This window comes from Oncorhynchus kisutch, linkage group LG3 (genome assembly GCF_002021735.2).
Source record: "Oncorhynchus kisutch isolate 150728-3 linkage group LG3, Okis_V2, whole genome shotgun sequence".
Classification (NCBI taxonomy): domain Eukaryota; kingdom Metazoa; phylum Chordata; class Actinopteri; order Salmoniformes; family Salmonidae; genus Oncorhynchus; species Oncorhynchus kisutch.
This window is the reverse complement of record NC_034176.2, coordinates 12,874,553-12,901,144: the sequence shown is the minus strand read 5'-3', so window position 1 is coordinate 12,901,144 and position 26,592 is coordinate 12,874,553. Positions and strand designations below refer to the sequence as shown.

The window sequence follows — 26,592 nt, the reverse complement described above, 5'->3', positions numbered from 1 at the left end:
CTAGTTTTTCAAGTCGATTTAAGACAAAATTGTAACTTGGCCACTCAGAAACATTCAATGTCGTCTTGGTAAACAACGCCAGTGTAGATTTGGGGTGTTTTAGGTTATTGTCTTACTGAAAGGTGAATTTGTCTTTCAGTTGGAAAGCAGACTGAACCAGGTGTTCCTCTAGGATTTTGCCTGTGCTTAGCTCTATTCTATGTATTTTTATCCTACAAAACTCCCTAGTTTTGCTGATGACAAGCATACCCATAACATGCTTGAAAATATGAAGAGTGGTACTCAGTGATGCCCCAAACATAACGCTTTGTATTGAGGTTAATTTCTTTGGCACATTTATTGCAGTTGTACTTTAGTGCCTTATTACAAGCAGGATGTATGTTTTGGAATATTTTTATTCTATACAGGCTTCCTTCTTTTCGCTCTGTAATTTAGGTTAGTATTGTGTAGTTACTACAATGTTGTTGATCCATCCTCAGTTTTCTCCCATCACAGCCATTAAACTCTGTAACTGTTTTATTAACCTCTACAGGATTGGTGGGACGGTTGCGCTAACATGGGCTAATGCAATTAGCATGAGGTTGTAAGTAACAAGAAGATTTCCCAGGACATAGACATATCTGATATGGGCAGAAAGCTTCAATTCTTGTTAATCTAACCTGGCTGTCCAATTTACAATAGCTATTACAGTGAAAGAATACCATGCTATTGTTTGAGAAGAGTGCACAGTTATGAACTTGAAAAGTTATTAAGAAACCAATTAGGCACATTTGGGCAGTCTTGATACAAACTTTGAACAGAAATGCAATGGTTCATTGGATCAGTCTAAAACTTTGCACATACACTGCTGCCATCTAGTTGCTAAAATCTAAATGACGCCTGGGCTGGAATAATACATTATGGCCTTTCTCTTGCATATCAATGATGATGGTACAAAAACAAATACAAACTTTCTTTTACCAGATCGAATCTGTTATATCCTCCTACATTCATTTCACATTTCCACAAACTTCAAAGTGTTTCCTTTCAAATGGAATCAAGAATATGCATTTCCTTGCTTCAGGTCCTGAGCAGTTAGATTTGGGTATGTCATTTTAGGCGAAAATTGAAAAAAAGTTAGTCATCATTGGCCTCATGGCGAAATCCTTCCACGGTAACAGAGTTAGGAAGGTCGCCTGTATCTTTGTAGTGAGTGGGTATATTGATACACCATACAAAGTGTAATTAATAACTTCACTATGCTCAAAGGGATATTCAGTGTCTGCTTTAAAAATATATATATATATGCATCTACCAATAGGTGCCCTTTATAGAAGGCATTGTAAAACCTCCCTGGTCTTTGTGGTTGGATTTGTGTTTAAAATGCGTTGCTCGACTGAGGGACCTTACAATTATCTGTATGTGTGGGTTACAGAGATGACGTAGTCATTCAAATCAAATCCAATTTTATTTGTCACATATGCCGAATACAACTGTTGTAGACTTTACTATGAAATGATTGCTTACGAGCCCTTCCCAACAATGCAGAGTTTAAAAATTAAATAAATAAATAGTAACGCAAAGAATAAAATAAAATACACAAGAATGGAGCTATATACAGGGAGTAGCAGTACCAGATCAATGTGCAGAGGTACCAGGTATTTGAGGTAGATATGTACATGAAGGCAGGGTAAAGTGACTAGACATCAGGATAGATAATAATAAGAGTAAAATAAAGAACAGAATAGCAGCAGAAAGTTGTGTGTGTGTGGTGTGTGTGAGTGTGTGTGTGCGTATGTAGTGTAGGTAGTGTGTGTGAGTGGCAATGTAGTGTGCGTGAGTGAGTGTGTGTATGGTGTGTATATGTAGTCTAGTTAGTGAGTGTGTGTATGGTGTGTATATGTAGTCTAGTTAGTGAGTGTGTGTATGGTGTGTATATGTAGTCTAGTTAGTGAGTGTGTGTATGGTGTGTATGTATAGTCTAGTGAGTGTGCATAGGGTCAGTGCAGACAGTTTGGGTACCATTAATTGACTATTTAGCAGTCTGGCTATTTGGCAGTCTTATGGCTTGAGGGTAGAAGCTGTCTCAGTTGGTCAGTTTTCAGGGCTTCCTCTGATATAGATATTCTGATATAGAGTTCCTGGATGGCAGGGAGCTCGGCCCCAATGATGTACTGGGCTGTCCACACCACCCGCTGTAGCGCTTTTTGGTCAAGGGCGTTGCATTTGCCAGACCATGTGGTGATGCAGCTAGTCAAGATGCTCTCGATGGTGTATCTGTAGAACTTTTTGAGGGGCCCATGCCAAATCTTTTCAGCATCCTGAGGGGGAAGAGGCACTGCCTTGCCCTCTTCACGACTGTGCGGGTGGGTGTAGACCATGTTAGGTTCTTCAAAATGTATATTAAACACTTACTGCACACAGAGTGAGTCCATTCAACTTATCATGTGACTTGTTAAGCACATTTTTTACTCCTGAACTTATTTAGGCTTGTCATAACAAAGGGGTTGAATACTTATTGACTCTAGACATTTCAGCTCTTTATTTTTAATGAATTTATAAACATTTCTTAAAACATAATTCCACTTTGACATTATGTGGTATTGTGTGTAAGCCAGTGACACACAATTTCAATTTAACCAATTTTACATTCAGGCTGTAAAATTGATTAAGTCAAAATAGATTAAGTCAAAATGCCACAAAGTCAAAATTATGAATTTAAACCTAACCTTTGCCTTAACCACACTGCCTAACCCTAACCTTAAATTAAGACCAAAAAGACAACAACAACAAAAATAATCAGGCATTTTTACAATTGAGCTAGTTTGGACTTTTCAGTTCTGGTAACTAGTGACAACCATCTCACAGTGATCTGTTTGGCAAATATTTTACCTGAATTTGAAATGTTTTTGGGGAGTGAAGTACCATAGTCATGTTTTGGAAGTGAAGGGCCATATAGTCTTTGGTTAGCTTTCTTCAATAAGAGATCAAATAATATGACATCAAGAACGGTGTATTATACTTTGTATAATATTTGAAAATCATAAATAGATGTGGCGGCAAGGTACAAGGTACAAATCTGTCGTTCTGCCCCTGAACAGGCAGTTAACCCACTGTTCCCAGGCCGTCATTGAAAATAAGAATGTGTTCTTATTAACTGACTTGCCTGGTTAAATAAAGGTCAAATATATATATATTTTTTTTTAAATGTTCCACTTGTTTCATCTACAGTTTGTGCCAAAATACACTTGTGACAATGCTGTTGATAATGGGCAATTTCATGATAACAGAATTACACTGAGACAAAAAAACAAACACATTTACTGGGAAAAAACTGTGCAGATGCTAAATTTGGTATTATGGTAAAATCTCACTCAGTTTTATTCTGTTATCGAACGTTGTATCTGCACAGTTATTCCTGCAGATGTGTTCTTGTAAAATGTTCAGGGGAAATTGTGAAAAGTAGTCCTTGTGCATAGAGTTCTATGGTTTGTTAAACTTTAAAATCAATGTTTTTTGTTTGGTATACATTTTAGTATCGGCGTAATTCCTTTTTGGTTGTTAACGGGCGGGGAAACTGCTTTAGGGCGGTAACAGGAAGAGCACGAGTCCTTACCATTGGCTCCCCGTCGCCAAGACATCATGACGCACACCAAAGGGGCGTGCCTTTGAAGAAATCAGCTGGAGAGACATGAACTAATAGACGCCTAGCTCACAGGGGAGATAGGGTTATGGTTGATATTTTACCAAAGAAGGGCAGTTTAAGCAAAAGTACAGAGTTACTTACTGCTTTAGCTAGATGCTAAATTAGTCAGTGAGCAATCTGAAGTGAAAGGAAGGAAAATGCTATCTTTGTTTTAGCGCTGAGTTTTTGTGCAACATTAGCTCTACTTAGCTAGTTCTCTCAAGCCAAGGCTCTCGAGGAGGCAGCCTCTTCTTTCTTCCACCCCACTCATTTCTCGCGCCCGGTTAATGTGACGGGCGGACCGACATGTGGGTCAGTACTGGAACAGTCGGAAGGTAGGGAAAAATGACAGCGCAACAGTGTTGCAGGCGTAATGGTCACGTGTTTACTTTTTGTTTCTGTTTTTTGCATTAGGGGGTTGTGATTACAACTCACTGCTTTAATGTTTCCCAAAATTTAGAGCTGTCAACAATAGACTACAATGACAATGTAACAAGCAATAATGATGCTAGATTTTTTTTCTGCACACGGGTCCTGCTGCTCGGAAGCTGCTTGGGTTCGTTTGTGGTGCAGCAATGGGCTTGGTCTGTTACGCAAGACTATTGCACCTGTTTGGGGTGTACCCACTTACCCTTATCTCCACATTAACGTGTTTTGTCTCACAATTTTAACTAATTTCACGTTTGTTTTCGAGTAATCTAGTGTGTATTTTGGGGATATATCTTGTCAGCAATGAAAATGCTTATGCATCAGTTGCCTGCAGGTCTCCTACCAGTGAACAATATATTGGGTCTCATACTGTAGAGAATATGAATAATCTGATGCTTGGTTATGAATGGTCGCGCATCAGCAATCACACAAAACACCTTCCATTGATGCCAATTTAATAGTATGTTATAGTCTCCAGCAGCTTTCTGCTTCCTGCAATGTTTCAAAATGCAGTCTTTCATAGAAGAAAATCTGAATAGCAGATTGATTTGTTGATTGTTGATTTGACCCCCACGGCCTGTAATAGTGATCCCAATCATTAAGATGGTTAGGTTACGCTAGGTTGCTGCACCACTCTGTCAGTGATTCAGTTAGTCAGTACTCCAAATCACGAATTGCAGTCTGCCAATTATGCTGTTAGAAACATCCTTTGGCATGTTATCTGTTGACCAAAACCAATGCCTTGTGAGGAAAGGTTACTTTTTATTAGGGAGGACAAGAGGAATTATCTTCCCCAGATACGTTATACATGTGTAATAAACACAACATTGCATCTGCTAAATCCTGCACTCAGGAAGTAGGATTTAACAACCAAAAAACTATGCTGCTGCTCTTGTTGAATGCCCAGCTTTATCGTATATCTACATTATATATCTTATCATATGGATACAGGGCCAAGCAAGCCATTATAGTGACCAGGGCCTGTTTTGTCTGTTAGAAGTTAGCAGATAACATGCTGCATTGAGACACATGGATGTAACAGAGAGAGAGGGAGAGACCACATTAGAGACACATATTTCCAACAGATCACAGAGACCCGCAAAGAATTAGAAAACAAATCAAACATCGATAAACTCCCATATCTGTTAGGCAAAATACCACATTATGCCGTCACAGCAGCAAGATATGTGGCCCGTTGCCATGAGAAAAGGGCAACCAGTGGAGCACAAACAAATTGTAAATACCACCAATATTTATCTTCCCTTTCGTACTTCAACTACTTGCACATTGTTACAACACTGTACATAGTGAATAGTATACCATGTAAAATGTCTATTCTTTTAACTTTTGTAATTGTAATGTTCACTAATGTTTCCTTGTTTATTTACCTTTTGTTTATTGCCTCTTCCATTTGCTTTGGCAATGTAAACATATGACCTTTTGATTTGGAGAGAGAGAGAGAGATGAGACTGACGCCGTTGGGGCAGTGTGTGGCAGACAGGCTGAGCCATGCCTAATGCCAGGGTCTGAGACGGAGCAGATGCCTGAGTTGAGAGGAGTGACACAGGAGTGACACTTATCCTGCAGTCCAAAGTAAAAGTATTCTTGTGGGTGGTTGGTTTACTGGTACATGTTGTACCAGTAAATGCTTGTCATTTTGAGCACCTTCCCCCTGAAAAGGCTGTGCACAGCCCTGTGTGCAAGTGTCTCTGGTGTTTACATATGCCTGAGGAGTTAGTGGTAGTCCCAGGTGATGTTTTGGTCATGTGACATGCACTTGGAGCTTATGAAACACTGTTAGTAATGTCCATTGTGTAAGAAAGGCTGTCTGATTTATTCAGGCTCCTAACAGAAGCTATGGAAGCTATTGATAATGGAAGGACATGGCGAGACATTGCCATTGGCTAAGACATTGTCAAGCCTGGGGATATGGCTTGACCAAAGAGGAAGAGGGAAGGCATTAGAGAGAGACAGAAAGAAAGAAAGAGACAGAAAGGGAGAGAAAGAGATGGAGAGGGAAGAAGTAGGACAGAGAAGGATGCATGTCTTGTTTACAAGGCAGTGAAGCAGTAGAGTCACCCATCCCCAGACATACTCCCATAGTGCCGAGAGCTACCCATTAGGCCTGTTGTGATGGATGCATTTAGAAATGTTTGTGTTGTGTGTTCCTATAGCTCTTTGTGTGTGTCAATGTCGGTCTGTGTGTCAGAAGCCCGGGGCAGTTTAATAACATAGGAGACTGTAGCTGGGTGCACATGCCTCTCCCCTGGACCTGTTTACAGTAGACCACATTAGCCAGGCTGTTTACAGTAGACCACAGCAGCCTGGCTGTTTACGGCAGACCACAGCAGCCTGGCTGTTTACGGCAGACCGGTGCGCGGCCAGGCTGCTTCCAGTAGACCGGTGCCTGGCCAGGCAGTTTCCCGTAGACTAGTGCACGGCCAGGCTGTCGTCCAGGCTGTTTCCAGTAGACCGGTGCGTGGCCAGGCTGTTTCCAGGAGACCGGTGCGCGGCCAGGCTGTTTCCAGTAGACTGGTGCGTGGCCAGGCTGTTTCCAGTAGACCGGTGCGTGGCCAGGTTGTTTCCCGTAGACTAGTGCACGGCCAGGCTGTCGTCCAGGCTGTTTCCAGTAGACTAGTGAGACCAGGCTGTTTACAGTAGACTAGTGAGACCAAGCTGTTTCCAGTAGACCGGTGCGCGGCCAGGCTGTTTCCAGTAGACCGGTGCGCGGCCAGGCTGTTTCCAGTAGACCGGTGCGCGGCCAGGCTGTTTCCAGTAGACCGGTGCGCGGCCAGGCTGTTTCCAGTAGACCGGTGCGCGGCCAGGCTGTTTCCAGTAGACCGGTGCGCGGCCAGGCTGTTTCCAGTAGACCGGTGCGCGGCCAGGCTGTTTCCAGTAGACCGGTGCGCGGCCAGGCTGTTTCCAGTAGACCGGTGCGCGGCCAGGCTGTTTCCAGTAGACCGGTGCGCGGCCAGGCTGTTTCCAGTAGACCGGTGCGCGGCCAGGCTGTTTCCAGTAGACCGGTGCGTGGCCAGGCTGTTTCCAGTAGGCTAGTGCGGCCAGGCTGTTTCCCGTAGACTAGTGCGGCCAGGCTGTTTCCGTAGACTAGTGCGGCCAGGCTGTTTCCCGTAGACTAGTGTGGCCAGGCTGAGGCAGTAGACTAGTGTGGCCAGGCTGAGGCAGTAGACTAGTGTGGCCAGGCTGAGGCAGTGGACTAGTGTGGCCAGGCTGAGGCAGTAGACTAGTGTGGCCAGGCTGAGGCAGTAGACTAGAGCAGACTAGACTAAACAGTAACCAGTTTGTGCCACTTTTGCCTCTGTCTCCCCTTTTTTTCTCTCTCTCTCTCTCACATGCACACACATACGTCCAGACATGCACAGACACCTGCTCTATTTATGAATAACCTAGGGTACACATTTGCCGACAGTATCAATGACCTAGCTACCATCGCCAGTCATTTTCAATGGAAGGAAGACAATTAGCTAGCTCGTGAGTTCAATTTCTGTTTGTAGTGTGTGTATGCGTGCGTGGAGCAGACTGTAGCTGTCATCCTCTGAGGGGGTGCTACAGGCAGCCAGCTGTGTCATGGTGTTTGGGTGAACTCTAGCCTTGAGGAAGAGGAGGAGGTGGGGGAGAAAGAGCAGGATGAGGAATCGGGTTTATGGAGCACTGGGGCCGAGCGGCTACTACCATTCCAACTGTTACATAACTGGGAGGGAGAGATCTAGAAGGAGTCTGGAGCAAGAAGGTAAGCCAGGAAGGGAGGGACAGTGGGTAGAGAGAGAGGGCAATGGGTGTGAAAAATAATACTTAAACTAAGGACAGAGAGTAACACCCAGGGAGGGAATACCTGTGTAATCGAGTGGAGCGAGAGAGAAAGGAGATAGGGAAGGTGAGCAATAGAAACACTGCAAAGAGGCCTCCCGAGTGGCGCAGTGGTCTAAGGCTGTGCCACTAGAAACTCTGTGTTCGAGCCCAGGCTCTGTCGCAGCCGGCTGCAACCGGGAGGCTCATGGTGCGGCGCACAATTGGCCCAGCGTCGTCTGGGTTAGGGATGGTTTGGCCGGCAGGGATATCCTTGTCTCATCGTGCACTAGCGACTCCTGTGGCGGGCTGCGCGCAGTGTACGCTGACACAGTCACCAGGTGTGCGGTGTTTCCTCCGACACATTGATGCGGCTGGCTTCCGGGTTGGATGGGCATTGTGTCAAGAAGCAGTGCTGCTTGGTTGGGTTGTGTTTCGGAGGACGCATGACTCTCGACCTTCGCCTCTCCCGAGTCCGTACGGGAGTTGCAGCGATGAGACAAGACTGTAACTACCAATTGGATACCATGAAATTAGGGAGAAAAAAGGGGTTATTTTTTTTATTTTTTATAAAACAGCGAAAAGAGTGGTGGATGGAGAAAGGGAGGGAGCATTGGGAGAGGTATGAAAGCTCGCACTGCACTGACACAACCCATACTGAGACACTCTTATTTACAATGTGCAGGGATACTGGAGTAATAGAGGTAGATATGCATAGTGGTAATGTGACTAGGCATCAGGATATATGATAAACAGAGTAGCAGCCTCGTATATGATGATTGTGTGTGTAGAGTCAGTATAAATGTGTGTGCATGTGTTATGTGTGTGTTGGAGTGTCAAGGTGCGTGAGTGTAGAGTCTTGAGTCAATGCAAAAATAAAATACAATGGTCAACTCAGGTAGTCAATGTAGCCATTCTGTGAGCTGTTTAGCAATCTTATGGCTTGGGGATAGAAGCTGTTCAGGAGCCTGTTGGTGTCAGATTTGATGCACCGGTACCACTTGCCATGCGGAAGCAGAGAGAACTGTCTATGACTTTGGTGACTGGAATCTTCTGGGACTTCCTTTCACACTTCCTTTCACACTGCCTGATAGAGGTCCTGGATGGCAGGGAGCTCGGTCCCAGTGATGTACTGGGCTGTCCGCACCACCCTCTTTAGAGCCATGCGATGGAGGGCGGTGCAGTTGGCATACCAAGCAGTGATGCAGCCAGTCAACATGCTCTCAATGGTTCAGCTGTAGAACATTTTTAGGAATTGAGGGGCCATGCCAAACCTTTTCAACCTCCTGAGGGGTAAGAGGCGCTGTTGCACCTTCTTTATGACTGTGTCTCTTGACCCCCGTCAATGTTTCCTCTAGTCCACTATCAGCTCCTTGGTCTTACTGACTTTGAGGGAGAGGTTGTTGTCCCAAAACCACACTACCAGGTCACTGACCTCCTCCCTGTAGGCTGTGTCATCGTCACCGGTGATCAGGCCTACCAATGTTGTGTCGTCAGCAAGCTTGATGATAGTGTTGGAGTCGTGCATGGCCAAGCAGTCATGGGGCGAACAGGGAGTATAGGAGAGGACAAAGCACACACCCCTGTAGATCCCCCGTTTTGAGGGTCAGCGTGATGGAGGTGTTGTTGCCTACCCTCACCACCTGGGAGCAGCCCATCAGGAAGTCCAGAATCCAGTTGCAGAGGGAGTTGTTCAATGCCAGGGTCCTAAGCTTGGTGACCAGCTTGGAGGGGACAATGGTGTAGAAAGGGGGATATTTGCAAGCCGAAGAATACCATCCCAACCGTGAAGCACGGGAGTGGCAGCATCATGTTATGGGGGTCATTTGCTGCAGGAGGGACTGGATAGCATCATGAGAGAGGAAAATTATGTGGATATATCAAAGCAACATCTCAAGATATTAGTCAGGAAGTTAAAGCTCGGTGGCAAATGGGTCTTCCAAATGGACAATGACCCCAAGCATACTTCCAAAGTTGTGGCAAAATGGCTTAAGGACAACAAAGTCAAGGTTTGGAGTGGCCACAAAGCCCTGACCTCAATCCTATAGAAAATTTGTGGGCAGAACTGAAAAAGCGTGTGCTAGCAAGGAGGCCTACAAACTGACTCACCAGCTCTGTCAGGAGGAATGGGCCAAAATTCACCCAACTTATTGTGGGAAGCTTGTGGAAGGCAACCTGAAATGTTTGACCCAAGTTAAACAATTTAAAGGCAATGCTACCAAATACTAATTGAGTGTATGTAAAACGTCTGGCCCACTCGGAATGTGATGAAAGAAATAAAAGCTGAAATAAATGATTCTCTCTACTATTATTCTGACATCTCACATTCTTAAAATAAAGTGGTGATCCTAATTTACCTAATACAGAACATTTTTACGAGTATTTAATGTCAGTAATTGTGAAAAACTGGGATGGTGGAGTTGATGTGTGTCATAACCAGCCTTTCAAAGCTTTTCATGATTACAGATGTCGGTGCTACAGTCATTGTGCCTTGAAGCCTTAAGAGTTCTTAGGAACAGGGATGATGGTAGTCATCTTAAAACATGTGGGGATTACAGACTGGGACAAGGAGACATTGAAAATTACAGTGAATGTGCCTGTACTCTGATCTGCGCATGCTCTGAGAACGCGCCCTGGAATACCGTCCCCGTCCCCTTGCGTCTGTTGACCTGATTAAAGACCTTACTCACGTAGGCCTCAGAGAGCGAGATCACCACAGTCCTCTGGGTAGTTGGGGGCCCTCACGCACGGTACAGTCTTGTTATTGTCAAGGCGTGAATAAAATGCAGTGAGTTCATCTGGTAGAGAGGCATCATTGGGCAGATCATGGCTGGGTCTTCTTTTGTAATCTATAATGGACTGCAGCCCCTACCACATGCGGTGGGCGTCTGAGCCTGTGTAATATGATTCCACCTTATTCCTATATTTTCCTTTTGTTGACTCTGACTAGGTCGCAGTGGGACTTCTTGTACTTGTTCCTGTCCTAACACCTTTCATTACTCACTTTTCCATTCTTAGATCAAGGTGAAACAGCCCCATAATATAGAGGTAAAGAATGGCTTGATGTAGAGAGATTTGGGATGTTTTTATGTTATTTTTTCAAGGGGAACATGCCTTAGTAGCAGACCTGAAGTATTGGCTTGCACCTTCCTCAGTGTGTCTGCTGTTCACTGACATTTCCAATGGCTGTAGTACAGGTGACAGCCTAACAGATGGTGTCTAGACTGTTGCTTTACTCCGCATCCGTCACTGGCTGTGAATTACAACCTACACAGCTCTCACAGTGTCTAGTTACCTCTGCTGCCTCTCAGCCAGCCTCTCTGTTGTGTGTTTTTGACTTTGATATGTGGTTGTCTCAGCTACCTTAAGATGAACACAGTAGTTGGAATTGGTCTGGATAAGAGTGTCTGCTAGATGACTAAAATGTTAAATGTGTGTGTGTGTGTGTGTGTATGTGTTCTCTGCCCTCTGCGTGGTGGATGCTGTGCCACAGAGCGATGATGTAGTGCTCCAGGGATCCAGTGTCTGATCCCCTGAGAAACTGTCCTCTGCCCCCAGTTTCATATCTCCATGCCTCACAGCCTGCCTAAGACTGTTACACACCAGACCCAGGAGACCCTTAACACCGTACAGACACACACACACACACACACACACACACACACACTCAGGCAGGCCTTTGTATTTTTTTTACAAGTGCAGACACACTCTCAAATACAAACATACAAACAAGCATGAGCCAGTGGTGAGTGAGCTGTGACACTGCTGATGTGACACATTGATGCAAATTCACTTACACACTCTGTCCTACACAGGTTCTCTGTCAGCCCCATAGACTTACTTGGAAAACAAAGCACATGGTACTCAACCCTGAGCGGTGGTGTGCTGATCCCGTAGGGATGATTGTCTAATATTTCTCTTTATTGCTCTTTCCATCTGCAACTCTGAGCTGTTATTGATGTGCTCCTCTTGCAGCTGCTACGACCATTAAAGAAAAATTCCACCCCCAAATGATATTTCGTTATTTGTTTCATTAGTCCATTGTTGATATATCCCAAAATATTTTGCATGTCAGCAATCAATTTTCAAAAATATTTAACTTTCAAATACATAAATACATCTGGAATGATGCAAAGTGCACCATCAACATTTTGGACACACCTACTCATTCCAGGGGTTTTCTTAATTTTTTACCATTTTCTACATTGTAGAGTAACAGTGAGAGAATGCCAAGAGTGTACAAAGCTGTATCCAAGGCAAAGACTGGCTACTATGAAGAATCTCAAATATAAAATATACTGTGAACACTTTTTTGGTTACTACATGACTCCATATGTGTTATTTCATAGTTTCGATGTCTTCACTATTATTCTACAATATACAAAATAAAGAGAAACCCTTGAATGAGTAGGTGTGTCCAAACTTTTGACCGGTACTGTATGTATTTTGAAAATGTAATATCTTGAAACTTCATTTCTGACATGCAAAAAATTTCAGACTAATGAAACAAATACCAAAATCTTGTTTTTGGGTGTAATTTTCCTTGAAGTGAAGAACTGTTAGATAAGGATAGAATGTGTTGACTTTTACTGCCCTCTCTATCACACTATTAACTGACTCACGTAGACCTATAGTACGTGCCTGACTGTGTGTCTCAGAAAGACAAACACAAAGCGAAAAGAAGGGAGGGAGCACAGATAAAGTCTAGATAGACAGCCACTACTCCCTCAGTTCCTCTGCATCTCTCCGGGTTCAGTCACTCCCTCCGCTACTCACATCGACTAAGGTTAAGGTACAGTGTAATAATAACACCTGCTGCTCAGTGGCTTTGACAGCTCTGGGACTATAACGGAGATGGAATATTCCAAAGGGAACACACTGTTTGTTGTAGCTCTTAAACAAGACCTGACATTGTTTGTTTAGGCCTATTGCAATATTGTCTCAATCTGTAGCAACAGCAACAATGTATGAGACGAGAGGAGCAGGAGTTGGTGGAGATGAGTGGGGGAGGGGGGCGAGCTGAATATCCGGCTGCCTGTCGTCTCGTGTGTCCGATGAATGGATGCCATTTTTATCCGCTACTGTCTATCAGGGCAGGGATGAAGTGCATCTACGTCAATGGAACAATAATAAGCCTATGAATCTTTCAAACAGCCTATTTATGGGACCTTGTGTAGGTTGGAGTGGCAGAGGGGTAGGACAGGACTGCAGGTCTGTTCAGGTCTGGTCTGGTCGTATCAATATCACCTTCAGTGAAGCACGGGAGTCTAACCAACTTTCTCTCTCTCTACTGGGTCGGTCCACCTCAAAAAGCACCAGAAAGAGGACTTCGACACTCACCATCTCAGATTGTTCTGAAATCATTTATTTTGTTAGAAACAGGTAAGAGTAGCATTCCTGCAACATTATTTTGTTGAAATATAATTTGATCGCTGAGAAATGAAACTTTTTTCTAACAATGACTTAGACATGAGGAATCCCACCACAACAATGCGTATATAGTATCAGAGCTCTATGTTTGACAAGTATAATGGAGCTGCAGCTTGGAGTATTGTTTCTTCATCCTATGTAATGTATTCTCAGTGAATTTGGTGACGTTTCCCCCTCCCCCCCCGCCTGAGTATTCAGTCATGGAAGTTGTTAGGTTTAAGTCCCATCGTATATCCTGATATTACCAGGTTCTGACCACTAAATGGTGTTGTTCCTGCTATTAGGTGATAAAGGGACAGTTCACCCAAATTACAAAATTACATTGGTTTCCTTCCTGTAAGCAGTCTATTGACAAGGTATGACAATAATAATGCTTGTCAGACATAGAGAGCTAATACTGTATAAGCCTGCTCAGGTCTTCCCCTCCCGGAGGACCTGAGCCCTAGGATCATGCCTCTGGACCACCTGGCCTGATGACTTCTCGCTGTCCCCAGTCCACCTGGTCGTGCTAATGCTCCAGTGTCAACTGTCCTGCCTGCGGCAATGGAACCCTGACCTGTTCACCGGACATGCTACCTTGTCCCAGACCTGCAGTTTTCTACTCTTCTCTCTCTACCGTACCTGCTGTCTCGAACTCTGAATGCTCGGCTATGAAATGCCAACTGACATTTACTCCTGAGGTGCTGACCTATTGCACCCTTTACAACCACTGTGGTTATTATTATCTGACCCGGCTGGTCATTTATGAACGTTTGAACATCTTGGCCATGTACTGTTATAATCTCCACCCAGCACAGCCAGAAGAGGACTAGCCACCCCTCAGAGCCTGGTTCCTCTCTAGGTTTCTTCCTAGGTTCCTGCCTTTCCCGTTCGTTTTTCCCAGCCACCGTGATTCTACATCTGCATTGCTTTCTGGAGTTTTTAGGCTGGGTTTCTGTGTAGAACTTTGACATCTGCTGATGTGAAATAGGGCTTTATTAATACATTTGATTGATTGATTGATGGGTGGGATTGGCGTGGGTGTGGGAGGGTCTGTGGGTGGCTTTGAACTATTTATTTGGATTCCTCATATCCTACTCATTGTTAGAAGACATTTTGTTTGAAATTGGATGTTAGCTACTGTATTTATTGAATATTATATTCATTCTGTAAATTAAAATGGGCAATTTGGGTGCAATCAATTCGCCCAGTTAATCAGAGATCAAATTAAATTTCAACAAAATAATGTTGCAGGAATGCTACTCTTATCTGTTTTTAACTACAGAAACGATTTCAGAACAATCTGAGACTGTGGGTGTCATGGCTTGCCGAAATGAAATGCAACAACCCTGTTCCAATGTCATAAGATCATTCCTCATGAGAGCTGAATATTGACAGCCTTGATTTGACATGGTGTGTTGTGTACCAACGTCTAAAAACAGCGCCACTGTTGCCCCCAGCATCTTTGCTATTGTTTTGTTTAGGAAATGGAGGTGAGATGTGTCGAGCAGGTGTTAAAACGGAGGTGAGATGCGTCGAGCAGTGTGTTAAAACGGAGGTGAGATGCGTCGAGCAGTGTGTTAAAACGGAGGTGAGATGCGTCGAGCAGTGTGTTAAAACGGAGGTGAGATGCGTCGAGCAGTGTGTTAAAACGGAGGTGAGATGCGTCGAGCAGTGTGTTAAAACGGAGGTGAGATGCGTCGAGCAGTGTGTTAAAAAACGTAGCAGTGCATGTTCTGTTGTGCGTGCAATCATGTCAAAGGGGGGGAAAACTGTTTGTTTTGTTGTTGTAATATCCCAAACAGATGTGGCAGTTAAGAATTCCAGCTTTAAGGAAGAAGCTTAAAGTAAGCCAAGCTCTTGATGGGAGTTGGTTGGTGTTCTGACTCTGATAGGGGAGCCTATGGAGACACTGTCCTGTCCTGTGTGTGACCCAATCACATGAATCATCGCTTTCATCGCATTCTCTGTTAAATAATAGACATGACAAGTCTCTGGGAAACTTCTTGCTTTTCAGACCCATTTGTCTGTTGAACCAGGTCAAAGTGGTCTGTCCTCTGTCTGTACATCACCACTTCCTTCAACATTTCCTTTTGGCATAGTGCAAACATGCTCTTTTACTGTTTCAGGACGAGCCGAGACACAGAACTCTGTCGTCTGCCCTGTTCAGATGCCACTGTTTCTCTAAACGCTACTGCCTCCTATTCCTCTTTATGTTTTCAAAGAGGAGGCAATCTTGGCCTCAGCAGACTCTCCAGGGAGAGAGAAAAAGAGAGGGAGGGAAGGAAGGAAGAGGGCTGGCAGGAGGGGGTGGGGGTCTTTTAATGAGTGCCCCTCGGCAGATGAGAGCGAACCATAAGCTTGTTTAAGCATGTAGGACTTTCACCATTTTGATGTAGTCAACTGGGTGGGGCTTCCTATGGATTAAGGAAGGATCACATAATTCCATCCAGGTCATCAGGAGAAATCAGCCAATGAAATATACTCGTGACCAGACATAAATAGGCAACCTTGTCTTTATACCTGTTCAAACAACACACTCCAGGTGGCAGTGTGCACCCTTTCAGTTTGTTAACCAACTCATAGAAGTAGTAGAAGAAGAAAATGGACTACTTCAAAATGGAGATGGCTTCAATGGTGCTGCCTGTGGACTCACAGACGCCATAATGGGACGAATACAAAGAGTCCTCCATCATTCTCTATGGAGCGAACTCATTCACTCGTCAGAAAGTTTGCCACTAGGACTGGGTCCTGGTTTATCATGGACCACTGATAAGTGGCTTTCTCCTCCGGCAGGGTTGGCATGGCTACGGTACACTTGTCAAGTTCATGAAGAGACCGTGTTTTCCTTTAAATGCTGACTGTCTGTGGAGTGTGGATCATGGGGCTGTGTTTGTGTAACTTCACAATGTACAGTGCATTGGCTGTAGGCGCTAGTGGTTATGCTTGACTCCTCCTCCCTGCCTGAGAGAAAGAGGAGGCTAGAAGTGTTATCCTCGTTCTCTCTCTCTCTCTCTCTGTTATGACATAAATAGCTGCTTGGTTCTTTATTTCTCTGCCTCCGTACCATGTGTTCACTCTGAAGGAGTTTGGCAGGAGCTGCTCATTACTGGTCAGTGTTGTTCCATTTGTAACTGAATTCTTCACTTAATCTCTCTCTCGCTCTTTCTTTCTCTCCCCCCCCCCTCTCTCTCTCTCCCCCTCCACTCTCTCTCCCTCTGTCTTTCTCTCTCAGGACCCTCTCCATGGATATAGACACAGACTATGAAAGGCCCAATGTGGAAACTATTAAATGTGTGGTGGTAGGGGACAATGCAGTGGGCAAAACCAGGCTCATCTGTGCCCGCGCCTGTAATGCTACCCTCACACAGTACCAGCTGCTCGCCACCCACGTGCCAACCGTCTGGGCCATCGACCAGTACCGTGTGTGCCAGGAGGTGAGCATGGACGCACGCCACACACACACACACACCTACACCTACACTTACACATATACACACACCTACACACACACTTCTTCCATTGATGTGTGCTTGTGCCTCTAGGTGTTGGAGAGATCTAGGGATGTGGTGGATGAGGTCAGTGTCTCCCTAAGACTATGGGACACCTTCGGTGACCATCACAAAGACAGACGCTTCGCTTATGGCAGGTGAGGAGATATATATACACACACACACACTGGGAGGCTGTGAGTACTTTGGGCTCAGGGTACTTGTTGTACAGCCAGACCCCCCCCCCCCCCCCCCTAGCTGGTCTCAGGTCATTGGCAAAGCACCATTTATTTACCAGCATTCAGCTCGCCTGGCTTTTAGGCTGAAGGACACACGTGTACACACAAACACATACACACACTGTCATGTACAGTCATGGTGGCTGATATGGCTACCATTATTAATGTGTTCTGATAGCTAGATACAATATACCTCCCCTCTAGCAGGCAGACATGATGGAATCATCTCTCTCTCCCTCTCACCCAGGCCATTCAGACAATAAGCTTCTGGCATAACACTGATCCTTACTCAGCCAGCTGGCAGGGCTTAATCCACACGCACACATGTACACGCACACAGTCACTGAGCAGGTTAGGTGGGGGCTGGGTTTGTATAACAAGTCACCCTGTCACTTTGTGGATCTGTTTTTTAGTGACAGTGTGTGTGTGTGTGTATTTTAAATAGTCAATGACTCCGTGTGTGTGTGTGTGGATTAAGCCCTGCTAGCATTTTAAATGGTCAATGACTCGGTGTGTGTGTGTGTGGGTGTGCATGAAGCCCTGCTAGCATTTTAAATGGTCAATGACTCGGTGTGTGTGTGTGTGTGCTCAGTCAGCCTGCAGTCAGCTGATAAGAGGCACTGCCAGATCAGCTGTTCTGTGTCTGCCCGTCGGTCTGTCTGAGAGCTGTTCTGCTCAACCTCTGGCCCTAAACCCACTAGACAGGCCACCATGCATGCACCCTTATCCAACAATCAGCTGCTTATAGGCACACTCGCACTGTCCTCTGTGTCCAACACTATCTGATAGTTTATTTGATCATTTATTGTGTCATTTACTTGTAGATGGCTCTAAAGAAGTTGACATATTATTGACCTTTGACCTTGTCGTTCCATAGACTGAATAGGCTAGTTTTTTTTAACCCTTATGTCAGTGCATAAGGGGGTGACGTAGCACCCTGCATGCTCTTTAATAACAGAGGAAAGTGTGTGTTGAGGGGGATCTCTGCTGGGTTGTGTGTACACTGAGCAGTCAGCCAGTCAGTCAGGAGTTTGATCTCAGCCTCGCTCTATGTCCTGTAAAAACACCAAACACTCTGGTTACATGAGGATAGCTAGCAGCCCTGCTGACCTTTGTAGTTTGGCTTGACAACGAGGGCAAAGGCATGTACACAATAACTGTGTTCTTTTGCCCATCTTAATCTTTTATTTTTATTGGCCAGTCTGAGATATGGCTTTTTCTTTGCAACTCTGCCTAGAAGGCCAGCATCCCGGAGTCGCCTCTTCAAATCAAATGTATTCATAAAGCCCTTCTTACATCAGCTGATATCTCAAAGTGCTGTACAGAAATCCAGCCTAAAACCCCAAACCTCAAGCAATGCAGGTGTAGAAGCAATCTTCACTGTTGACATTGAGACTGGTGTTTTGCGGGTACTATTTAATGAAGCTGCCAGTTGAGGACTTGTGAGGCGTCTGTTTCTCAAACTAGACGCTCTAATTTACTTGTCCCCTTGCTCAGTTGTGCACCGGGGCCTCCCACTCCTCTTTCTATTCTGGTTAGGGCCAGTTTGTGCTGTTCTGTGAAGGGAGTAGTACACAACGTTGTACCAGATCTTCAGTTTCTTGACAATTTCTCACATGGAATAGCCTTAATTTCTCAGAACAAGAATAAACTGACGAGTTTCAGAAGAAAGTTATTTGTTTCTGGCCATTTTGAGCCTGTAATCGAACTCACAAATGCTGATGCTCCAGATACTCAACTAGTCTTAAGAAGTCCAGTTTTATTGCTTCTTTAATCAGACAACAGTTTTTAGCTGTGCTAACTTAATTGCAAAAGGGTTTTCTAATGTGATCAATTAGCCTTTTAAAATTATAAACTTGGACTAGCTAACAATGTGCCATTGGAACACAGGTGCTTTTCTTTCAAAAACAAGGACATTTCTAAGTGACCCCAAACTTTTGAACGGAGGTGTACACTGCCTAGTAGCAGACTCTTGTCATATGAACCTCAGACAGGAACGGACCTCTCACCTCCTACATTACCCTCTCTGTCACCTGCTGTCTTTTCTGTGTGTGGTGCAGGTCTGACGTGGTAGTGCTGTGTTTCTCCCTGGCCAACCCCAACTCCCTGCGTCACGTCCGCACCATGTGGTACCCTGAGATCAAGCACTTCTGCCCCCGCACCCCTATCATCCTGGTGGGCTGCCAGCTGGACCTGCGCTACGCCGACCTGGAGGCTGTGAACCGCGCCCGCAGACCCCTGGCCAAGTGAGACCGCTATCATCCATGCTGCTGACACGGGCGAAATTCACTGCAGAACACCCATCACACATCACATCACATCACACCCATCACATCACACCCATCACATTGGCTGCATGTGCAGCATTTGACTGAAACGCAAACATACCTGCTTCACCTTTTCTCTGTCCATAGCTTCTGTCAGCACAATCCTTTCATTAGAGACCTACCACTCTGCTAATGCCCTAACCCTCTCCCCTTGTCCTCAGACCCATCAAGCCCACAGACATCCTGCCTCCAGAGAGAGGGCACGAGGTGGCCAAGGAGCTGGGCATTCCCTACTACGAGACCAGCATCGTGGCCCAGTTTGGGGTCAAGGATGTGTTCGACAACGCCATCCGTTCCGCTCTCATCTCCCGCCGTCACCTCCAGTTCTGGAAATCCCACCTGAAGAGAGTCCAGCGGCCCCTCCTCCAGGCCCCCTTCCTGCCCCCCCGGCCCCCGCGCCCTGTGGTGGGCATCCCTGACCCCCCTCCCATCGACGGAGAAGCCCCCGACTCCCTCCTCTGCCAGCCGCTATGCGCCGATGTCCTCTTCCTACTCCAAGGCGGCGCCACGCGTGTCTTCGCACACAAAGTCTACCTGGCCACCTCCTGCTCCAAGTTCTACGACCTCTTCACCCTGGATCTGCTGGCCATCGAGGCGGATTGGGAGGGAGATGAGAGCGGTGAGGAGGATGAACAGAGTAGGAGGGGTGCCAAAGAGCAGGCAGGGCGTACTAAGAGCTTGGACATCGATAATGATGGGGAGGGTGGAGCCAGGGGAATCAAACGGCCACCCATGCTCCAGCAGGGCTCCCTGAGGACTTCCAAAAGTGATAACGCCCTCCCCGCCAGGAGCCAGTGCTCCGTGGGGCCCCTGGGGGCCGGCCGTGGCCTTTCAGGCTGGGGGAGGGGCTTCCTGAGTGTGTACCTGGAGCACGTAGCTGACCCAGAGACGGGGCGACCCCGCCTCATGACCGTGGTCTCCATGGACGGTCTCATACAGGAAGAACCCTTCCAGGTAAGATCAGATCGCAGTAACAACATCAAGTCTTGCAAGTAGCTTTGGATAATAGCATCTGCTTAAATCCCCGTATTAATACAAAACCAGCTCACCGTGAGGTTTTCATTCCCTATACTGCTCCAGGATTGTATCATCTTCTTAGAGCACTTTGAAGAGTGCCCTCTACTGGTCGGCATAACCATAACACATTTTAGGGAAACAAAGATGCAGAATTCTAATGAAAGGTTATTAGACTGAAGTGAATCCATACACCTCAAGTGGTGTTTATTCACTTGATTTATACCACAGCTAATACTCGATTCCGATAGGTCGAGAGGGTGATTATATTTCAACTGTGTGGTGGTTTCAGGCGGTGCTGCAGTACCTGTACACAGGCAGTTTGGATGAGGGCCGTGGGGATCTGATGCAGGTGGCCACCATTGCTGAGCTGCTGGAGGTGTTTGACCTGAGGATGATGGTGGCCAATGTGCTGAATCGTGAGAGCTTCATGAATCAGGAGATCACCAAGGCCTTCCACGTCCGTCGAGCCAACCGCATCAAAGAGTGCCTTAGCAAGGGCACCTTCGCTGGTAAACACACTGCCTCCAATTGCTGCGTCATTAAAGATTCTCTAGTGTGTGTGTGTGTGTGTGTGGATTCACACGTCTGGATCTATGGTCATTATATTGTTTTTCCTATATGCAATATCTGTGTGTGTTTATGTGTATCCTGGTGTCCTCCTCCAAATGAATCCATTTGGTGTCATTGCTCTAAACATGTGTTGCTGAGCTTTTATCCGTTTGTCCTTATGTGTGCCATGCCCATTCCTATGCGTTTCTGTGTATCACTTTTGTCTGGGTTCTTCAGGTCTGTGTGCATGTTGGCTATAGCGTTTCCCACAAGGTGAGAGTCGTATTCTATCTATATAGTACATGTTAGAGGTCGACCAATTATGACGCAGATACTGATACCGGTTATTGGAGGACCAAAAAAAGCCAATACCGATTAATCGGACTATATTTTTATTTATTTATTTGTAATAATAAAAATTACAACAATACTGAATGAACACTTATTATAACTTAATATAATACATCAATAAAATACATTTAGCCTCAAATAAATAATGAAACATGTTCAATAGGCTTTAAATAATGTAAAAACAAAGTATTGGAGAAGAAAGTAAAAGTGCAATATGTGCCATGTAAGAAAGATAACGTTTAAGTTCCTTGTTCAGAACATGAGAACATATGAAAGCAGGTGGTTCCTTTTAACATGAGTCTTCAATATTCCCAGGTAAGAAGTTTTAGGTTGTAGTTATTATAGGATTATTTCTCTCTCTACCATTTGTATTTTATTAACCTTTGACTATTGGACGTTCTTATAGGCACTTTAGAATTGCCAGTGTAACAGTATAGCTTCCGTCCCTCCTCTCCCCTACCTGGGCTCGAACCAGGAACACATCGACAACAGCCACCGAAGCAGCATTACCCATCGTTCCACAAAATCCGGGGCCCTTGCAGAGCAAGGGGAACAACTACTCCAAGTCTCAGAGCGAGTGACGTTTGAAACGCTATTAGCGCGCACCCCGCTAACTAGCTAGCCATTTCACATCGGTTACACAAGCCTAATCTCGGGAGTTGATAGGCTTGAAGTCATAAACAGCTGCTGGCAAACGCACGAAAGTGCTGTTTGAATGAATGCTTACGAGCCTGCTGGTGCCTACCATCGCTCAGACTGCTCTATCAAATCATAGACTTAGTTATAACATGTTAACACACAGAAATACGAGCCTTAGGTCATTAATATAGCCGAATCCGGAAACTATCATCTCGAAAACAAGACTTTTATTCTTTCAGGAACCGTTCCGTATTTTATCTAACGGGTGGCATCGTAAGTCTAAATATTCCTGTTACATTGCACAACCTTCAATGTTATGTCATAATTACGAAAAATTCTGGCAAATTATTTGCGGCCCAAACTGTTGCATATACCCTGATTCTGCGTGCGATGAACGCAAGAGAAGTGACACAATTTCACCTGGTTAATATTGCCTGCTAACCTGGATTTCTTTTAGCAAAATATGCAGGTTTAATAATATATACTTCTGTGTATTGATTTTAAGAAAGGCATTGATGTTTATGATTAGGTACACATTGGAGCAATGACAGTCCTTATTCACGAATACGCACAGCATCGATTATATGCAACGCTGGACACGCTAGATAAACTAGTAATATCATCAACCATATGTGGTTAACTAGTGATTATGATTGATTGATTGTTTTTTATAAGATAAGTTGCTAGCTAGCATTAAACTTACCTTGGCTTACTGCATTCAGGTTAACAGGCAGGCTCCTCGTGGAATGCAATGAGAGGCTGATGGTTAGAGCGTTGGACTAGTTAACTGTAAGGTTGCAAGATTGAATCCCCCGAGCTGACAAAGTAAAAATGTCGTTCTGCCCCTGAACAAGGCAGTTAACCCACCATTCCTAGGCCATCATTGAAAGTAAGAATGTGTTCTTAATTGACTTTCCTAGTTAAATAAAGATTAAACAAAAGTGTAAAAAAAAAAATACAGATTTTCGATTGTTATGAAAACTTGAAATCGGCCCTAATTAATCGCCCATTCCGATTTAATCGGTCGACCTCTACTACATGTAGCCTCTTTGACCTTCAGGTGGCTACCACAATCTTTATATTGTTGTCACGATGTCTGTTTCTGTGGGAATTTGTTTTTTTAATTATAAACTGCTTGGTTCGAGCCCTGAATGCTGATTGGCTGTGGTATTTACCACAGGTATGTCAAAACATTTTATTTGTACTGCTCTAATTACGTTGGTAACCAGTTTATAATACCAAAAAGGCACCTCTGGGTTTGTGGTATATGGACAGTATACCAAGACTAAGGACTGTATCCAGGCACCCCGCGTTGCGTTGTGCGTAAGAACGGCCCTTAGCCATGGTGTATTGGCCATATACCACACCTCCTCATGCCTTATTGCTTAAATATACCTCCTGAATAGATCTGATTTAGGCTACTCGTTCTAGTGGGTTCTATGCCCCATAAAGATTAGCGAGGCCTATAGGTGTGCCCTTGTGATTGGTTTAGTTTCTTCTTAGATAGTTTATTTCTTTAGAATGACAAAGTTGGGGAAGCTAGTCTGAAAATATAATTTATCAAGCTACCAATTACTTCACACTGGAAGAACTTAAGCTACACTAAAGCTATCTTTTAAGAAAAATATAATTTACTTAACTGAAGTTAATTTGAAAAAGTAGTTCACTACGTCCAAACTAATTCCTGAAAAATTATCATATGTAATAAAAAAAATTTTTTAAAGGAAACCTAGTCAGTTGTCCAACTGAATGTATTCAACTGAAATGTGTCTTCCACATTTAACCCTCTGAATCAGAGAGGTGCTGATGGCTGCCTTAATCGCTCTGTAGTCAGATGTTAACAGAATGTCATTTTTCGTATTAAACACAAAAACAATGTTTCAAGTGAGAATTAGGCAGGTCTGATGAAGGAAAAGGAAATTCTTACCTACTTTACCCATATTGTTTTTTTCCCAAAAAGACTAGTATGTAGTTCCAGTAGTTAGCTACAAAACTACAAAAAAAGTAATTCAACTACTGAAAACACTAACAAGATTTGAATTTAGTTCAACTACTACCAAGCTACAGCCAAATGGAATTAAATGTAGTTCACTACTCCCCAACACTGATTCCTTGGGTATCCAAACAGAATAGAGCCACAGTCCGAGCCCTTACAGACAGTGTAGTTAGGTAGCTTGCATCCTATCTGGACAGCTTCAAAAGTCTATATAGGTTTCAATCTTAGTATCTCAACTCTGTTTTGTACTATGTCCTTCCATCTCCCTCCCTTGCACCCTGTGTCAAATAAAGCTCTGTCTACCTTTCCATTTATCTCTGTCTGTCTCTGTTTCTGTGTGCATCTGTCTGCGTATATCCCTGTGTGTCCCCGTCCGTCTGTCTTCCCCTCTGTAGCCTCGACTCTGTGGTTCACTCCGAGATGAGTGCTCTTTTCCCTCTCCGGTTTTAGATGTGGTGTTCTGCCTGGACGATGGCTACCTGCCGGCACACAAGCCTCTGCTCATCTCCAGCTGTGACTGGATGGCCGCTATGTTCCGCGGATCCTTCATGGAGAGCTACATCAAGGAGGTGAGTGTGAGAGTGTGAAAGAGATTTGGTAAGGATGGGTTGTATTTAAGTGTGTTTGTAGAGGTGGGGTGTGGGGTGCATGAGGCTGGCCAGCACTGTGAAGCTGTGTTTCACCCGTGGTTGTGTTGAAAGCACACTATACTATAAGCCTCCCCTGGTGGCTCACAGCCAACTGCCATGCAACAATATGTACAGTACTGGCGTTGCACACAGCCAGAAACATGGTCCAAAGCGAGCAGGTCAGACGGTTCCGATTCTGAGCAGATACGGCAGGAAGTCGGCTCACCTCAGCACTTTCTGGGTTGAGGGCCCGTGTCATTTCCTCTTTACACATACTTGTTGGAGAAGAGGCAGCGTGAGAATATTAAAATATCACATCACAGCTAACCAGACATACTGCCCACATTCCTGTCTGTTATCAACACACTCGTCACAGCCTCATCGGATGGCTGGAGAAGAGGCTGACTAGGGAGGCTGAGACTGCAAGAGGTGGTAGACTAGAGGACAATATGTATCTTAAAGGGACCGCTTTTGGAGATCTTTTTCCTTTGACATTTGACCCCAAGACAACGGTGTAAGATGACATGCATTCATGTTAGAGAGCCACTCATGAGAAACTATGCAGGCACTGAGCCTGCGGCGTGTCCAGTTACCCCCGGCTTCTCTCTGATGGCTCGGGTTCTAGAAAGACTAGACTCTTCCAGGGCGTTGTTGCCAACCTACCCAGGGAGGGAGCTCTTTTCTCTCGATGCTGTGGGTGTCCGCTGCCTGGGCCCTTCTGGAGAACTGGATCCCCCAGGTACGGTTACAGTCCAGGCCCCACAGGCTTTGAGTTACGGCCCTGCCAGGAAGCAGGCAGCCCCAGGAAACAGGACGCTGGACAAGGCCCTCTGGATACTCTTACAGCCAAAGTCCACAGAGAGGGAGGAGTGGACAGGGTCATGGTGTGCTGCGTGCTCTAAGGTGGAGACTGGGAGGCTAAGAGGTTGTCGTATCCATGGTAACCCGTGTGGCTTTGTCCCCATTGTGACACTCTTTATGGCGTTTGGTTGGCATAGTACATCTAACAAAGGCTGAGGCTCTGGACAATGTGAGGCCAACCAGCATTTGTCTTTGTGTGAGAGATTTCCATAGTGATGCAGCAATGATCGTGGTGTTTAAAATCTCAGCAGCAAACACTTCCCCTGCTTAGCGGGCTGGCCTTGAGGTGCATAGACAAAGCCTCCCTTGGAGTAACACAGATGTGGCTATGGTTGTGGGCATGGCTAGGCATCAGAGTGGCGTGGAGAGGCATGTGACCTTGGGAGTGTCGGACCAATCGGTGTACTGTGACTTGTCTGGCCTCTGTTTCAGAATGTGTTGGACTGAGACTGTCTGTCTGTCTGCCATCAGCTAACACAGTGTGATCTGTCTTTAAAATAGCTGTCCAGTGTTTCCAGATTTCTATGAAATATGACCTATAGTTAATTACAATATTAGTGCAATCGTTTTTATTCCATTAATTGTTTATTACATATGTTTAAAAGCAGCTTTTCTGTGTTTGAATGGTGTGGGCATATACCGGTCAATTAAAATATTCATGACAAGTAAACAGCTGATTGGACTGCTCAGCCAATTAGATGTCTCGGCCAAAAACATGACATCATCTATGAGGAAAAAGCAAGCATTTTTGAAACAGTCTGTTTGAGATACAAATTTGTGGTGGGGCTTTTAGTGCTGAGCGATTAACCGACATTTCGTTTTTATTTTCCCGGATATTAAACAACTTATTGACCCACGTCGGTTCGTTTTTTTTCTGAACCCAACGTGCAGTTTCTCTAGAGAGAAATTAAAGTTGTCGTTTTTTATGAAGCAAATATTGAGCCTAAAGACTGTACAGTATGGGGAGCAGAGAGAACATTGTCTGGCTGCTACTGCCTGAGCAGAGATGAGATGAATACTTTTTAAGGAATGAAAAATAATAAAGTCATCAATTAAAAACGTTTATTACTTCATTGTAATTTCCTGTTTTTCAATTGATGTCTATCCAATGTAGACCTGACAGAGAATGGAATATTTTCTATGTTTTGGCAATTGAATGTTCACTATTTTTTACTTTGGAATTTCCA

The 26,592-nt window shown here is 44.8% G+C and overlaps 1 protein-coding gene across 4 annotated transcripts in view; it reads left to right on the top strand.

Annotated features, from left to right (window-relative positions):
* Positions 1-26,592, top strand: part of rhobtb4 (Rho related BTB domain containing 4) — a 61,354-nt gene that overhangs the window by 23,364 nt on the left and 11,398 nt on the right. For 2 of the 4 annotated variants that reach the window (XM_020467804.2, XM_020467811.2), the window contains exons 3-8: positions 16,542-16,743; positions 16,852-16,955; positions 19,097-19,282; positions 19,525-20,317; positions 20,670-20,889; positions 24,366-24,484. In XM_020467804.2, the coding sequence (XP_020323393.1) occupies positions 16,552-16,743; positions 16,852-16,955; positions 19,097-19,282; positions 19,525-20,317; positions 20,670-20,889; positions 24,366-24,484 (1,614 nt within the window). In that variant the 5' untranslated portion in view covers positions 16,542-16,551. Of the gene's footprint in view, positions 1-3,657; positions 4,000-12,916; positions 13,280-16,541; positions 16,744-16,851; positions 16,956-19,096; positions 19,283-19,524; positions 20,318-20,669; positions 20,890-24,365; positions 24,485-26,592 lie in introns of those variants that run through there. The other 2 variants (XM_020467803.2, XM_020467801.2) reach the window with 2 other exon arrangements.